Source organism: Engystomops pustulosus, chromosome 11 (assembly GCF_040894005.1).
Source record: "Engystomops pustulosus chromosome 11, aEngPut4.maternal, whole genome shotgun sequence".
NCBI lineage: Eukaryota > Metazoa > Chordata > Amphibia > Anura > Leptodactylidae > Engystomops > Engystomops pustulosus.
In genome coordinates, this window is record NC_092421.1 from 87428946 (window position 1) to 87447512 (window position 18567).

At 44.4% G+C, this 18567-nt stretch overlaps 1 protein-coding gene across 2 annotated transcripts in view; it reads left to right on the top strand.

The window, feature by feature from the left end:
• The window catches only part of CRTAC1 (cartilage acidic protein 1), a 503192-nt gene extending 493537 nt beyond the window's left edge, over positions 1–9655 (top strand). For both annotated transcript variants that reach the window (XM_072129951.1, XM_072129950.1), the window contains one exon: positions 9537–9655. Coding sequence is in view for 1 of the 2 variants with exons in the window: in XM_072129950.1 (XP_071986051.1) it covers positions 9537–9562 (26 nt within the window). In the remaining variant the exon portion in view is untranslated. The remainder of the gene's footprint in view (positions 1–9536) is intronic.
• The last annotated feature ends 8912 nt before the right edge of the window (positions 9656–18567 follow it).

The window sequence follows — 18567 nt, forward strand, 5'->3', positions numbered from 1 at the left end:
TGTTTCTTAAGGGCACAGCCTCAGGATAGCGGGTCGCATAGTCTAAGACAACCAAAATGTACTGGTGTCCTCTAGCCGATTTTACAATGGGACCCACTAAATCCATGGCAATACGCTCAAAAGGCACCTCTATAATGGGGAGCGACACCAAAGGACTACGAAAATGTGACACTGGGGCGCTAAGCTGACATGTGGGGCATGACTCGCAGTATTTTTTAATGTCATCATAAATTGCAGGCCAATAAAACCTCTGGAGGACTCTCTCCCGCGTTTTTTCAGTCCCCAAGTGTCCCCCAAGAACATGGTTATGTGCCATGTCAAGCACCTGACGCCGGTACGGCTTAGGGACCAGAAGCTGTTCCACAATTTCATCATTAATTTTAGTGACTCTATAGAAGAAATCATTAGTCACGGAAAAATGTGGAAATTTATTCTCAGCATCTGGTTCCTGAGGTACCCCATTCAAAACAGTAACCTGCTCTCTCGCATTTTTAAGAGTGGGATCCTGCAACTGTGCAGTCCCAAAATTAACCCTAGACACCTCTAAGTCTGGTATATTTTGCTCAGTGGGAGGAGCTTCCTCCTCCTCTCCAGCCAGGACCTGTAAAGGAAAAGCATCACTTTCATCCTGCACAGTTTTATCATTTACAGTGGGTAATGCAACAACCTTAGGGGTATTCTCACTCCTTTCGGGGGTTTTTCTTTTTCCCCATAAAGCCCAGAACAACGGAAAATCTCGTCCCAATATTACATTATGCATGAGGTTTTTAACCACACCCACTTCATACTGTACGGAGCCTAGTTCAGTCCCGACTTTAGCCAGCACTATAGGGTAAACTTTTGTATCACCATGTATGCAAACCACACTCATGTGTTTTTTTGACCCAAAGTCCCCAGCCACCAGGCTGGCATGCACCAAGGTTACAAGGCTTCCTGAGTCCAGCAACGCCTTAACAGGGAAGTCATTAATGGTAATGTTGCAGACTTGCGGTTCAGTCTCTAGTCCAGGAACTGCAACACAAGATGGTTCCGCAAACAGCGACTGACGCCGGCTAGCGTCACACTCCATTGGCTCAGAGGTAAGGGGGCAATGGGCAGACACGTGTCCCACCTCATGGCATCTCCAGCACTTGATAGGGCCTGGTCTCCCTGGCAGGGAGTCCTTTTTAGGGCCACTTGGCCACCCGGGACCATCGCCAGTCTTTTGCCCCTGAGATACCTCTTGAGCCCTTTTCCCTCGATCAGCACCCCTCCACACTCCCCCAATCGATGGAAGTCTCTTACCAGGTGACGGCACAGACCTGGCACTCCGGGGAGGTGAAGAAGCTGCAGGAACATCACGGAGGTAGTCCTCAGTCGCTTGGAACCTCTCCACAAGGTTGACAAGTTCGTCTGCATTCTTAGGATCACCTTGTCCCACCCAGCGTTGCAGGTCAGCAGGCAGTGCTCGGAGGTAGCGATCCATCACGACCCTCTCTAGGATCTGTGCAGGAGTAGAGGTGTCTGGCTCCAACCACTTTCTTGCCAAATGGATCAGGTCATACATCTGGGACCTCGCAGATTTGTCCAGACTGTAGTTCCAGTTGCGTACCCTCCGGGCACGGACAGCAGCGGTAACTCCTAGTCGGGCAAGTATCTCTGCTTTTAGCCGAGTATAGTCCTTGATCTCCTGCTCACTGAGGTCATAGTAGGCCTTTTGAGGTTCACCTGTTAAATAGGGCGCAATGACCTCTGCCCACTCAGCAGCTGGTAGCTTCTCTCGCTCAGCCACACGCTCAAAGACAGTTAGGTAGGCCTCAACATCGTCCTCAGCAGTCATCTTTTGCAGCGCTCGCTGCACAGCCCGTCTCACATAAAAAGTCTCTGGAGCGGCTGCCACCGCTGGCTGTGGATTAGCCTCTGCAGACGCCTCTTGCTTAGCTATCAGGAGCTCGATGAGTTTCTGTTGTTGAGCCATTGCTTGTTCATGGCGCAGGTTAGCCGCTGTCTGAGCCTGCTGCTGTTGCAAATTCACTTGCATAAACTGCTTCCACATCTCCTCCATGGCGCTTGTCTGTTTTTGGAGTGAAGTAGCAGTCTTCACCCAGGACATAAGCAGCTGTAGCCAAGTTGATACACACCGTTGCCCCTAGCAACCGTTTTTGCCCGCTCCGCAGCACCAATTGTAGGGATCTTCCCGGGGGATGGTGTGTTAGGACACAGTTCACAGCAGACGTAGATGTATAAAAGATCAACTTGGCGTTTATTTTTAGCATAAACAGTCCAGCAAACATAAATACAGCAACACCGTGCTTTTAAAAGTTCAAACAAAAGACCTACCCGTCTGAGCGCTTACTAACAGGTTGTCTCACCTATCTAACACTCGTAAATACAGCGGCCGCATAGACAGGAAGATGCAGGGCTCCTCCAAACCCACATAGGCTGTTTCCTGGCTGATAGCCCAGACCTGAAAGCTTTGGAAAGCTTTTACCTTCACAGGCTGATTAGGAGCAGAGCTCACCTGATCCAAAACCCGAACTGGATCGAGGGGAGGGAGTGGCAAGTCCCACTACCAAACCTACCTGCCACTCCATGTAAATCCAGGCCCGGCAAGATTAAACAACAACTCAGCAGCATAATACTGCTGAGCAACAGATCAATCCTGGACTTACCATCTCACACTACGTAGCAACCTAGGTGAGATGTACACTCCCTCGAGCACTTCTCCAGTGAGATGTCTACAATAGATAACACTGACCCATCATTACATCACTACTGACAATAGATGATGTCACAGCTTATCCCCTCCCCCTCCCTGTACAATGACCTCTATATAGATAACGCTGACCCATCATTACATCACTACTGACAATAGATGATGTCACAGCTTATCCCCTCCCCCTCCCTGTACAATGACCTCTATATAGATAACACTGACCCATCACTACATCACTACTGACAATAGATGATGTCACAGCTTATCTCCTCCCCTTCCCTGTACAATGACCTCTATATAGATAACACTGACCCATCATTACATCACTACTGACAATAGATGATGTCACAGCTTATCTCCTCCCCCTCCTGTACAATGACCTCTATATAGATATCACTGACCCATCATTACATCACTACTGACAATAGATGATGTCACAGCTTATCTCCTCCCCCTCCCTGTACAATGACCTCTATATAGATAACACTGACCCATCATTACATCACTACTGACAATAGATGATGTCACAGCTTATCTCCTCCCCCTCCCTGTACAATGACCTCTACATAGATAACACTGACCCATCATTACATCAATACTGACAATAGATGATGTCACAGCTTATCTCCTCCCCCTCCCTGTACAATGACCTCTACATAGATAACACTGACCCATCATTACATCACTACTGACAATAGATGATGTCACAGCTTATCTCCTCCCCCTCCCTGTACAATGACCTCTATATAGATAACACTGACCCATCATTACATCAATACTGACAATAGATGATGTCACAGCTTATCCCCTCCCCCTCCCTGTACAATGGCCTCTATATAGATAACACTGACCCATCATTACATCACTACTGACAATAGATGATGTCACAGCTTATCTCCTCCCCCTCCCTGTACAATAACCTCTATATAGATAACACTGACCCATCATTACATCACTACTGACAATAGATGATGTCACAGCTTATCCCCTCCCCCTCCCTGTACAATGACCTCTATATAGATAACACTGACCCATCATTACATCACTACTGACAATAGATGATGTCACAGCTTATCTCCTCCCCCTCCCTGTACAATGACCTCTATATAGATAACACTGACCCATCATTACATCACTACTGACAATAGATGATGTCACAGCTTATCTCCTCCCCCTCCCTGTACAATGACCTCTATATAGATAACACTGACCCATCATTACATCACTACTGACAATAGATGATGTCACAGCTTATCTCCTCCCCCTCCCTGTACAATGACCTCTATATAGATAACACTGACCCATCATTACATCACTACTGACAATAGATGATGTCACAGCTTATCTCCTCCCCCTCCCTGTACAATGACCTCTATATAGATAACACTGACCCATCATTACATCAATACTGACAATAGATGATGTCACAGCTTATCCCCTCCCCCTCCCTGTACAATGGCCTCTATATAGATAACACTGACCCATCATTACATCACTACTGACAATAGATGATGTCACAGCTTATCTCCTCCCCCTCCCTGTACAATAACCTCTATATAGATAACACTGACCCATCATTACATCACTACTGACAATAGATGATGTCACAGCTTATCTCCTCCCCCTCTCTGTACAATGACCTCTATATAGATAACACTGACCCATCATTACATCACTACTGACAATAGATGATGTCACAGCTTATCCCCTCCCCCTCCCTGTACAATGACCTCTATATAGATAACACTGACCCATCATTACATCACTAATGACAATAGATGATGTCACAGCTTATCCCCTCCCCCTCCCTGTACAATGACCTCCATGTAGATAACACTGACCCATCATTACATCACTACTGACAATAGATGATGTCACAGCTTATCTCCTCCCCCTCCCTGTACAATGACCTCTATATAGATAACACTGACCCATCATTACATCACTACTGACAATAGATGATGTCACAGCTTATCTCCTCCCCCTCCCTGTACAATAACCTCTATATAGATAACACTGACCCATCATTACATCACTACTGACAATAGATGATGTCACAGCTTATCTCCTCCCCCTCCCTGTACAATGACCTCTATATAGATAACACTGACCCATCATTACATGACTACTGACAATAGATGATGTCACAGCTTATCTCCTCCCCCTCCCTGTACAATGTCCTCTATATAGATAACACTGACCCATCATTACATCACTACTGACAATAGATGATGTCACAGCTTATCTCCTCCCCCTCCCTGTACAATATCCTCTATATAGATAACACTGACCCATCATTACATCACTACTGACAATAGATGATGTCACAGCTTATCCCCTCCCCCTCCCTGTACAATGGCCTCTATATAGATAACACTGACCCATCATTACATCACTACTGACAATAGATGATGTCACAGCTTATCTCCTCCCCCTCCCTGTACAATAACCTCTATATAGATAACACTGACCCATCATTACATCACTACTGACAATAGATGACGTCACAGCTTATCTCCTCCCCCTCCCTGTACAATGACCTCTATATAGATAACACTGACCCATCATTACATCACTACTGACAATAGATGATGTCACAGCTTATCCCCTCCCCCTCCCTGTACAATGACCTCTATATAGATAACACTGACCCATCATTACATCACTAATGACAATAGATGATGTCACAGCTTATCCCCTCCCCCTCCCTGTACAATGACCTCCATGTAGATAACACTGACCCATCATTACATCACTACTGACAATAGATGATGTCACAGCTTATCTCCTCCCCCTCCCTGTATCAATGATCTCTATATAGATAACACTGACCCATCATTACATCACTACTGACAATAGATGATGTCACAGCTTATCTCCTCCCCCTCCCTGTACAATGACCTCTATATAGATAACACTGACCCATCATTACATCACTACTGACAATAGATGATGTCACAGCTTATCTCCTCCCCCTCCCTGTACAATGTCCTCTATATAGATAACACTGACCCATCATTACATCACTACTGACAATAGATGATGTCACAGCTTATCTCCTCCCCCTCCCTGTACAATGACCTCTATATAGATAACACTGACCCATCATTACATCACTACTGACAATAGATGATGTCACAGCTTCTCTCCTCCCCCTCCCTGTACAATGATCTCTATATAGATAACACTGACCCATCATTACATCACTACTGACAATACATGATGTCACAGCTTATCTCCTCCCCCTCCCTGTACAATGATCTCTATATAGATAACACTGACCCATCATTACATCACTACTGACAATAGATGATGTCACAGCTTATCCCCTCCCCCTCCCTGTACAATGACCTCTATATAGATAACACTGACCCATCATTACATCACTACTGACAATAGATGATGTCACAGCTTATCTCCTCCCCCTCCCTGTGATGGCCGCCCCCATACTCATGGGCTGATTATAGAAGAAAATGATCTACAATCTGAATATAATAGAGATACAATCTAAAAGTTATAAATTGGTAACACATTCCCTTTAAATCTCAGCCTGGTTTTTGCGATACGTAGAATAAGCGGAGACATTATGAAGGTAACGCCTTAGGCAATGAATCAGAAGGTGCAATTAGTAAGGAGTCAGTGGGTCAGATAATATATTAATCTGAAGCTTCATTTTCCACCTTCCGGTGTCACAATTCTCATCAGTTGCAGTAAATGTGAATACATTTGCGCTCTCATCACGGCAGATGCGCTCCGAATAAGTAATTTAAGAGACGTTGGAGGAAGGATAAAGATTAATAGATCTCTAAATATATATTTTTATCATGTTGATTGCCTGAAGGTTCCGCGCGGCTTCCAATGAAGTGACTTCTGTCTTTTTACGGCTTTGCCTTTGTCGCCATTAAGTGTCGCCCATAAATCGTCTTCTCCTTTGTGATATTCTCATATGTCGTGTAGGATGTGTCTCCTGCATCACAATGCATAGTAATGTCATGGTCTCCTGGGACGAGATATAGACTTTTCCGTCACTGGTTCGACTTCATTTTGAACTTTTTGATTTACCCCAATTTTTTTTTTTTTTTTAAATGGATTTAGGCTTTAAAGGGGTTGTACACCTATTACAAACTCTAAGAGGGTAAGTATTAGTCCTATATGATACTTATCCTAATATTGTTTGTGGGTCATGTCGTGTTACCTTTTGGCAGATGGAGGAGGCCATGAAGTCATTACTGTATGCACGCTCCCTCTATCATAACCACTCCCAAATCAGTGGTCGGAAGGGCGTTCCAAGGACATCCACACCCCCTCCAACCACTTATCTGGGAGGGGCTTTGATGAAGAGAGCATGCAGACAGTAATGACTGAATGGCCTCCTCCATCTCCCGGGAAGCTGGCAGAACACGGGATGTCATGTCTCCAGTCCGGCTGCCCAAAGGACCTCCTGACTCCTGGAATTTATAATGCTCCCATGTACAGTACATAATGATCCAAATTTACTTACCCGGTCTTGTCGCGATCCCCGAACCGTAATGTCCGACGAAGATGAAGTCCGGCGCAATTCACTTAGCTCGTGCGCCCGATTTCCTGCATGTGTGGCTTCCCCGCTGAATCAAAATTATATTTTTAGATAGTCCTAGGACCACTTAATGGTCGGACCTGTAGATTTAATTCATATATTTACAATTGTTGCTTAGGAGGCAACACAAGAGGTCCTTGTGACCCGTTAAAATTTAACTTTTACTTCGATATTCCTTAAAAGGATTACAATATAAACATATATATATGAGCCTTGACATAAAGAGACGTATTAAAAGAATATGGCGGATGTGGAGGAAATTCTCAATTGATATTGTAGGCTGGTACGATAGGCTGGTGGAGCAGTGTGACTCGCTAAAGGGGGCTACTATACCGATATGCTATCGGGATAGACAGTGGTAAAGTAATCGCTAGCAGCGGCTGTATACCTTTCTGCAGTGGTGTGTACCGAATTGTCTCTATAGGATATACCTATTCACCTCTGGGAACTAGTATATTTTCACACCACAAACCATAGCATACTTGATTTTAAGCTAAATCACACCATCCACACAACACATTCATACATTGATAGCCATTGGCATGTATTACTGGGCTAATGGTCTCTGCAGTGCGACCCTCAGTCCTAAATGAGTCTCCAAATAGATCGCCATCAATTAAAAATAGGCTCAGGCAGCCCCCCCGACATGTTTCGCCATTAACATGGCGTCCTCAGGGGGTGTCGGGGCTGAAATGATTTCAGCCCCGACACCCCCTGAGGACGCCATGTTAATGGCGAAACATGTCGGGGGGGCTGCCTGAGCCTATTTTTAATTGATGGCGATCTATTTGGAGACTCATTTAGGACTGAGGGTCGCACTGCAGAGACCATTAGCCCAGTAATACATGCCAATGGCTATCAATGTATGAATGTGTTGTGTGGATGGTGTGATTTAGCTTAAAATCAAGTATGCTATGGTTTGTGGTGTGAAAATATACTAGTTCCCAGAGGTGAATAGGTATATCCTATAGAGACAATTCGGTACACACCACTGCAGAAAGGTATACAGCCGCTGCTAGCGATTACTTTACCACTGTCTATCCCGATAGCATATCGGTATAGTAGCCCCCTTTAGCGAGTCACACTGCTCCACCAGCCTATCGTACCAGCCTACAATATCAATTGAGAATTTCCTCCACATCCGCCATATTCTTTTAATACGTCTCTTTATGTCAAGGCTCATATATATATGTTTATATTGTAATCCTTTTAAGGAATATCGAAGTAAAAGTTAAATTTTAACGGGTCACAAGGACCTCTTGTGTTGCCTCCTAAGCAACAATTGTAAATATATGCTTCCCCGCTGAGGTCCACCGGAGTTCACCTTCTTCTTCCCGGTGCATGTGAGTGCATGCCTTGCGACACAATTTGAATTTTAAATCCCGCACATAGTCCGAATCCGTTGGTTTGTCTGATGGCCACGCCCCCGATTTGTGTTGCATGAAAGTTGGCGCCAAAATCCGATCGCATGCGCCAACAACCCCTGTTAAATGCGTCGCAAAACGGAAATCGACGGGAAACCCGACGAAAATGCGGTCTGCGGAGCCTTAGTAAAAGAACCCCAATGTTTCCTTTTATGTTCAACCCCCATTTCCCTCTTTACCGATGATGCTCTGTTTGGCTCCAAGGTTAACAGGCGCAATGTGATGATGTCATAGGCAGTGGCAGAGACTCAATGGTAGATCAGGGAGGTAACTGTAGATAGGTAATCCGGGTAAATGCCACCATCTGGGATGGGACTCAAACATTTGGGACTGTTCTCCTCAATCTAGGATGGCTGTGAGGCTCGCTTATGCAGATTGCAGATCTGACCAATGCGTCACGTCCCTATGGCCAGCTGGAGACATGGACACAAATGGTCACTTATAGATGTGACTTACCTTTAAAGCCTAAGCCAGGGTTCTTAAAGGGATTTCATCAGCAGTTATGACCATGTAGCACTACAGCGAGTGTAAGTCATTGCCCTGGAGAGATGTGTAATCAGACCTTTGTGTGTGTTGCTAGTAGCAGCAGTAGGGAATTCCAAGATTGTAACAAGACTTAATGTACCGGGTGAGTAGCCTTAAACTGCTGTGAGATCTCTACATGGCTCCTCCCTTATGCTTTGATTGACTGTCTTAGTATTTACCCTCAAGAAGGGAGGGGCTGTGGAGATATTCCACAGAAATAACAAGTTCCAAGTCCAGCTACTATTCAGGAATTACACAATCCAGAATGAATAACATTGTAATATGTTTCTATTGATTCTGCTTTCTATCTTCACAGGGGATGAGAATGGGGCTTGGAGGTAACGCACTCTACACCCAGGAGAAGCAGTGCAGAGAGATATGAAGAGAAATTACTCAAGTATATTCATCTGCAATGTGTTTGAATGCTGAATTGGTGAACACAAAAATAAAAAATAAAATTCTTTTTAAATTTTTTTTATATTTTTAAATTTATTTATGTTTTGTGACCATAAAACGGCCGCAGATGAAGGGTTGTGTGATCTCTAACTGCGTAGACCTTAAAGCAGTTGACCACTCTTCGACATAAGTATCCCATGTGCCTTTACTGCCTAAATAATAATCCATGAATGTTCATCATTCCAGGTCCTTACTTTTGCAATATGTGTGCAGACTCTCTGTGATTCTTTGTTTGCATGTCTGAGCTCTGAAGAATAGGAGGACCTGCAGCAGGAAATTATGATTCATCCTCCTCCCATCTTCCTGTCTCTGCCCATGAGGATGAACAGTGAAAGGAGAGACACAGTGGGAGATGCCATGAGGAAGGCCTAGGGCAGTGAAAGAGAGGACGCTGTGTATATATGCAGAGGGCAGCATGGGGAGATTAGGGAAAGGCTGAAGCTCTCAAAGATGTATTGAAATGTGGGCAACCCCTTTAATCATACTGTTATAAGGTCCTGGCAGGCAATTGGTCATGGACAGATAGAGATCACATGACCCTCCATCTGCGGCCATTTTATGGTCAGGAATCTTTGGCCAACCCCTTTAACTCTTCATACGAGACATGCCGTAGACCACTGGTTAATTGGATAATTGCTTTATGAAGGGCAAAGATGGGTTTCCCTTATTCAGGACATCTCTTTTTGGCCTCAGTAGAGTGAGCAGATACAGGAATATCTTATATCTTCTTGCATAGGGGTCTCAGTTATTTGTGTCCACCCCTTTAAACGTAACCGGAGAGAGTCAGGGTACAGTCTCCTGTCTTCTTACTACTGCTATTTACAGATTATTTTAAAGGGTCTTTTTTAAATCTACAAACTTATATGTATGACTGGGTTGTACCACCGGGATCCCAAGAAATCACTAGAGCGAGGGCCCACAATTAGCCCCAAGTGTTTCGGTGAAATATGTCTATGCTCCACCAGGGTTCTTTCTACTTCTACAGGGCTGCAGGATATCCCATAGGACAGTGATGGCTAACCTATGGCACGGGTGCCAGAGGTGGCACTCGGAGCCCTCTCTGTGGGCACTCAGGCCATCACCAGAGATGACTCCGTTATCTTCCTGCAGTCCCAGACGGCCCAGGACTTGCTGTGCACAGAGCTATTTTAAAGTGACAGGACTACCTGGGAATATTTTCTGCATTATTGGTGTCCTCAGGTGCTGGTATCAATGAAAACTGTGACAGAGAAGGGAGTATAAATCACAAATTACATTTCTGTGTTGGCACTTTGCGATAAATAAGCGGGTCTTTGTTGTAGTTTGGGCACTCCGTCTCGAAAAGGTTTGCCATCACTGCCATAGGAGAACAGGAGGGTTGGCCAAGCTCCATACCTCACTGCCTACAGGCTCTGATCTCATACTTGGTGTCCCGATAGTTGCCCTCTAGTGGAAAACCCCCTCTAACAGCTCGGAGTCTTTCGGCTTCTGTTGTACATTCAGAAATGCGCTCCTAAATAAAGAACATTGCCTCCTAGCATGTTTTTGCTATTTTTCTAACTTAAAAGTGTTTCTTGAAGAGCCCTGAGGCTGCGGCATGCTGCGGGGGTTAAACACGATGTAAGATTCGGTATAAATGCTATTTCTAGACCAGTCTTTAGCAATAAGATGAATGGACTGTGACAACTGGACATTGGGTTTCTCGTCAGCTTCGGCTCCCGGGAGGTTGAGATGGATTCTCTTTGGTCTTCATCAATCTAATGTCTATTAGAGGAAGTGTGAGATGATGAGTCCATTGTTCTGATGGAAGTGAAGAATGGCTCCGATGTGCATGGGGACTTGTCTTGTGATCTATGTGATGAAGCTGCTGGTCGCTGGGCTTGTGCTTATTATGGCACAAATTCAATTCTCCAGATCTGGACTTGTTCTACAAGACAAAATTGTTGCCCCAGGGACGGTTTGTGGAAATGGGAATAAGAAAAAAAGGGGTCGGCAATGGAGGATGGTCGTGGTGACTGTCGAGGGGATGGAAGGTGCCAATGGAGGAGGAGATGGTAGGATTGGTTGTTGAGTGAAGGCGTGATAATGGAGTTTAGCCATCGTGTTTCTTCTTCTCACATCTCTCATTGCCCACTGTAGGAGCGACCACTGGTGGAGACGCCTAATGGTTCCTCTTCTGCTCCACACACCACCCATAGCCTACAACACCAGAGCACATCCAGTCAGCTGCCACTTCCACCTCATCCTCCTCTTGTGACCTAAAACTAAATGATTACTGGCCGGACGATGGGTCTCGGACTGGTGGTTGGGAACAATGTTCTAGGAGGTACAGGTCAAACATATAGCAGAGCTTTATCCGTACAAAGCCGCTGGGTGATCCACCATATTGTGTTTGTTTTTGGTAAGCCATTAAGGAAACATTACTAGGACCCCAGATACATGTATTGCTGCTATACTAAGTCTCTGGAGGTTGTATGTAGCTTTAAAGAGGACCTGTCACCCATAATTTCGGCTAGCGGTAATGCTATCTAATACTGCGGCAAAGAACAATGTAATCATCGGCGCTGCCTCTTCCCCGGACCGCCCCGCTCGCTCCATAGGGTGGCGGTGACTGCGTGTCATGCGGCAGTCACCGCCCCTAACCCCACCCCAACCCCGCCCCTCATGAATACATCGGACCGCTTTGCGAGCGTTCCGGCGATTACATTGTACCACACTGGAGGTTTCCGGTAACGCTATCACTCTAACACTGCGGCGTTTGTTCAAGCACTAGGGGCTGCTTACTTGAGTAAGCAGCTCCTAGTGCCGAAATTTTGGGTGACAGGTCCACTTTAACATGAATGAGACTTGAAGGAACTTTCTTAAAAAACTGCATTTATCATCAACCTCATGATTGTTGTTGGCCTGACCATGAGGACCACTCTACGTCCCCTTTGCAGATGGAGCTGTAGTTCTAACCATTACTTCTTCATCCACATCCATGGGACCATCATGTCCTTGTACGCCATATTCCACCATAGATGTGAAGAAGGTGTAAATTTGTAAAACGTTCTAGACTTTTAAGCTCATTTGTAGAATATACAAAAAAATCAAGGAGAAACGTTAAACAATCACGACTGCGCCCACGTTTTCTACGTCTAATTACCATGTTTTTCCTCTAAGCCAAAATAAGTGATACAAATAATAAAGAAAATAATCTGAAATGTAACAATTTCAGTGGAAACTTGATTGATTCCTAAAATGTCAAATTCCACATAAATTGACTATTTTGGTTTTAATGTCTAAAAAGGAGAACAAAAACTTCTCTGGCTAAGATGATACGATGTGGCTTCATGATGGATGGAGTCAAATAATGACTTTTCTTTGGTGACTTGACAGGTCGGAGCTTTCATTACACCTTGTAGATAGAAATGGAGTCAGAAGAGAATGTGTCTTTGTCTCCGGTCCATCCCAGGGGCTGGAGATGGTCAGCAGTTTCTCCTTAGCGTGTGATGTCCTCCTGCAGCTGGTGCGTCAGGTGCTCCGGGGATCTGTCAGGAGATGTTGCCTTTCAGACCGCTAACCTTTAGCTGTGTTACTTCTGCAGCATTTAATAAAGGGACTGTGCGCTCTTTGAGGTTTATCAGATTCCTAATAAAGAGGACACTGTTTGACTGCTCAGAGTGTGTCAGTGACCCAGACGCTCATGTTATTAGTGACTGTCTTTCTTTCGGGAGTGGAGAGGAGCCCAGAACCCTATGAAGAGGAAGTAATAATATTGTAAAGGTCACTGTCTTGTTCTACGCTTTATGGATATGGCTGATGGCTCTGGGTAATGTGCACAACTTTTCGAAAGAAAGAGCTGTAAGATGTAATATGTAATTACATGGTCCACCAGCTACTATCCCGAAAGGCTACCATCCACCTCCAGCAGCTGGTCACCACTGGAATGACTCAATAAAATAATTCAGGTAGATGGTAATCTGTAGCTATCTGGAGCCATGAAGACTGAAATGCATCCAACAGAAGCTGATACATATATAAGATACATGTCAGTAGATAGGGTCGCCAACTATGTTCATCCGGTTATCCAATTATGTAGCCAATGTTGATCTGGTGACCACAATCATGTGAGTATAAGAAGGTCATATACTTATCCTCAACCGAATCTATCATTAAATATCACAGGTGTACCATAGAGGTAAAACATACAAACCCCCTGGCCAATCATTGTCATGGCTAGATCCAGACCCAATTTTCAATCCAGACCCAACCCTCAAACCCAACGATCTGGTCCACTCATTTTGACACATTTGGCTTTTGGCTGGACCCCCAAGTATTGGAGATATCCCAGATGGTCCTTTCCTACATTAGTATGTGTTTATAGTAAATTTCAGAACATTTTCTTATTGTCACTGTTTATCCTAATTTATTTCTACAAAATTGTATTCTGGTTTTTTGGGCAATTCTATACAGTTCTACTATTATAGTTCCTGATGGTTGCCCTTATCTTTGCGCTTATCTATAATTTGCTGTGTATGTTAGGCCTCCAAAGTCATCTCATTCCATTGGTTTGGTTTTGGCTTAGACATAGTCCATATGTTGGGTTACACAATAAATTATTTGATGTGGATCTGTAAGAGGGTATTATTTTCCTTGTGGAGACAGAATATGGTTTATGGCACTGGAGCTCTTTGCCAGAAGTCATAAAATTGTCTTTCTGATATAATCTATGTTTGACTACCAAACTATACATACCAATGTCCGATGTACTTTTATGGTGCATCGGGAGCGGTTGGACGGAGTGGGCTCATGGGCTAAGCCCTCTCCATACCAGGTGGGTGTTTGCTGTGTATTACAGCAAACACCCACCAGTAACACCCGTGGTCGGTGCTGGCACAGGTGGCGGATGTTAACCATGTAAATGCATCTGGAAAGCTGCTGGAGACATATTGGATTTGATTGTCGCCTCATCGGGGGATGGCGATCGGTTACTATGACAGCCGACTCTCTCTATACTCTAAACCTCAAATCACCCCCTTCCCAAAGAACTGATATTAAAGCAAATAAACATAAAAATCATAAACATGTTAGGTGTCAAAGCAATCCCAAAATGCCCGATCTATCAAAATATAAAAATGGTTATGCCCGGTGCTGAACCTCGTAGCAGAAAAAAAACTATTAGGTTGCACAGTCCCCAAAAAAGTAACAATGAAAACAACATCTCATCCTGCAAAAAAATGCGACCATACACGCATCTGTACACTGTAGTAGGAAAAAGGTACGAGCGCCAGAAGATCCGCTGATATGGGAAAAAAAATAAGAATTTATGGATTTTTGATGATGGGGAGCGAAAAACGAAAACACAAAAATGAAAAAGGGCCAAGTCATTAAGAGGTTAAAGACCTGACCCCCATAAAAAAAAACTTTAGTAAGCAGCTCCTAGCGCTACCCCTAGCTTTATAGGAACCTTCCAGATACTTCACTGCCATGGCCTCGGAACCGCTGTAAGCTTGGTCCGGCGTATTGATTGGGGGGCGGTCTGAGTCACTCCCCTCTCCTCTGCTTCTACCCCTCCCACACCATAGGCCGACATGAAGCTGGACAGTCACCACCTCCTCGGACCGCTCCCTCATGTATACGCCGGACCGCTGTAAGCTCAGTCCTGAATGGTGAGTTACTTTAGTTAGCAGCTCCTGATATCCATCATTATTGGTGAGGCTGGATGATGCTCTTTACATCAAAATTTTTACTTACATTTATGGTGTAAGAGGCTAAAAAGGTATAACAGGCTTCCCCGATCCAGCCCCCTGCAGTGTATGAACGTCCCCCCATAACACAATGGGGCAGATTTACTTACCCGGTCCATTCGCGATCCAGCGGCGCGTTCTCTGCGCTGGATTCGGGTCCGTCCGGGATTCATTAAGGTAGTTCCTCCGACGTCCACCGGGTGGCGCTGCTGCGCTGAAGAGCATCGGAACGCACTCAAGTTCACCGGCCTATTCCTAGTGAAGGTAAGTGCAAGCTCCGCGCCACATTTTTTTTTTTTAAATTGCGGCGGTTTTTCCGAATCCATTGGGTTTTCGTATGGCCACGCCCCCCGATTTCTGTCACGTGCATGCCGGTGCCGATGCGCCACAATCCGATCGCGTGCACCAAAATCCCAGGGTAATTCAGGGAAAATCGGCGCAAATCGGAAATATTTGGGTAACACGTCGGGAAAACTCGAATCGGCCCCTTAGTAAATGACCCCCAATGTGACGGTTACCTCAGGATACCACTAACTGTCTAATACCTGAGTAATGGAGTCTCCAGGGCAAGTGTAGTCATCTGCATCGGTCTATCCTTAATGAACCGGCAGCGCACGGAGAGATTTACAGAACTTTTATAGGGTCGTACAACTACCATATAGTCACTGTGGCCCGATTCTTCATCCGCTCACCTAATACATCAGAGTTCATTTGTTTTTTTATGACCTCCTATTATAATAAAGCCCTTGTAATTCGGTCTCCAAATACGGCCGCCCATCATTTTTATAAAGCCAGTAGAAATACTAATTAAGTTGAAAGACTTAATTGTTAAATATTGTATTAGCGGATGCTGCGCGGTGCATACTGAATCCCGGCTATTCATTGCATCTTGACTTTAACTTGCCCTTGGGGGGGGGGGGGGGGTAGAAAATCCTGCAACATTGTAAGTGAATTCATCTTGTATTTAATTGAAGAGACCTATTAAGTGTCGATGCATATTTAATGCAGCCGCGGAGTCCTAATAACATCCTGACTAATTGCCAGGTCATTCCTTGGGAAGCGCTTGCTCAGTGCTTAGCGGAAAGCAATTTATATAAAACCATATTTTATGATAACACTGTAATTCCACCATTAACCTTTCTTATCGTTAAGCAACTTTGTGCGGCTTAGCTTTTTTTTTTTTTTATAAGTGACACATAGGGGCTCATTCACTAAGGGCACTTTCGTCGGGTTTCCCGAATATTTCCGTTTTGCGACGATTTGCCCTGGGTTTTTGGAGTATGCGACCAGATGGTGGCGCATTGGCGTCAGCTTGCACGCGACAGAAATCAGGGGGAGTAGCCATCGGACAACCGGACGGATTCGGAAAAACCGCAGAATTTAAAAAACGAATTGTGTCGCAAGATCAAGCACTCACATGCACCGGGAAGAAGAAGGTGAACTCCAGTGACACCTGCAGGAACTTGGGCGCACGATCTTAGTGAATCGCAGCAGCCCAGAATCCTCGACGGACAACGCACCGCGGGATCGCGACTGGACCGGGTAAGTAAATCTGCCCCATTGTGATTGTGATGCAAGGGGGTTTCCTCTTTTGGAGAAAAGCCCTGAAGGGGCAGCATTTTGGGAGAAATAGAGGAAAATTCTATACTGACGACTCCAAGGACATCCATGGCTCCGGTGGTGACCATCGGCTTCCCAATGACCTGTCCATGATGACATCACATTCATGGCACATGTGACATCTGGGCCAAACCCACTTTGAGGTCAATGAAGTGATGTCATCAACAACGATCCATTGGGAGTGGAAGCACTTTGGGTTGGACAGTCGCTGGAGGAGCCCTCCGTAGTGGAAAGCACAGTGTATAGTGGATTCTCTCCAAATGCTGAGAGAAGTTCTCTACAAAAGTGGAACCTGTGGTTCCTGTGAACCAATTGAAGACTGATACATATTCAGAATATTTCTTTCTTTCATCAGTAGGATGTAGTCATCAGCCGGATCCTTTACAGTTTATTAGCTCTGGATAATATGGAATACATTATTTATCATACATTATTATGTCCATATTCTAGACTCTGCATACAGGGCGTGAACATTAGGGTCTCCATTGGTGTTGACCAAATCCTGATTATCATTGTAATTCTGTTCCTGTGAAACAACCAAAGCCAAATACCAAATGGTTCCACACTTTGTTCTAGGTGTAAGGGGTTGTCCTAGTCATGCAAAATTGTTTATTATGCCACCCTAAATTTTGGCAAAATTTTGGCTTTGCTTCCTTTTTCTATGAAGACGTCATCTCTTCCCAATCATTTCGTGGACATTCATGCCCTCACTGAGGCCGAAAACATGGCCTAAATTCGACTCCTCATTTAAAGAGGACCAGCATCTTCTAAAATATATCTGTAAATTAGTAATTAGTCTAAACCATATTTTCCTGTAACCCTATGACACCTAATCTATAAAGTACTGGAGGGAGTTGCTCCAGAAATGGGCAATACCCAAGATGAAATTTTGTCCATCATTGGATTGGGATCTTAGAGCTTAAACTGCCCCTATAGAACTGAAATACATATTTGGCAAAGCCAATGTGTTAGGAGGAACCATTAGAGCGTTAGTGACAAAAATGAAGACCACCACATTGACAAAAAAATGAATACATTTTGGCAAAAGTATATATTTTTTATGAAACCACAAAGCTTTACATCATCTACTGTACATCAAAAGTCCATATATTTTCCATGGAGGACATCATGGTGTCTATATATTGTCTTTATCCTAGTATATAACATCAGTCTATCGCATGCTCCACAATTTTAGGCCAAACATGCAAAACAACCCATGGAAGCAATGGTCTCCTCCTTCCATGACATCCATTACCCTACAATCAACCTGAAGAACAATTTACACTTGGAAGATCTGGAATCCTTTGGGATATGGCGGTCAACAGGAGTTTTCTGTAATTTCAAGGTCTTATGGAAGTTCCTCTGCCATCAAGGTCTGAATACAATAACCATGGTCAATATTGATTGAAGAACCTTCTACATCTTAACACGTGAGGTAATCCGTACAGTTAGTGCAACATGAAACATCCACGTTATACGGCACAATTCATATAGGCAGAGAGTTCAGTATGTTCTAATGTTCTAAATATTTTCTATGCAAATATAACTTTTTTCCATATTTTA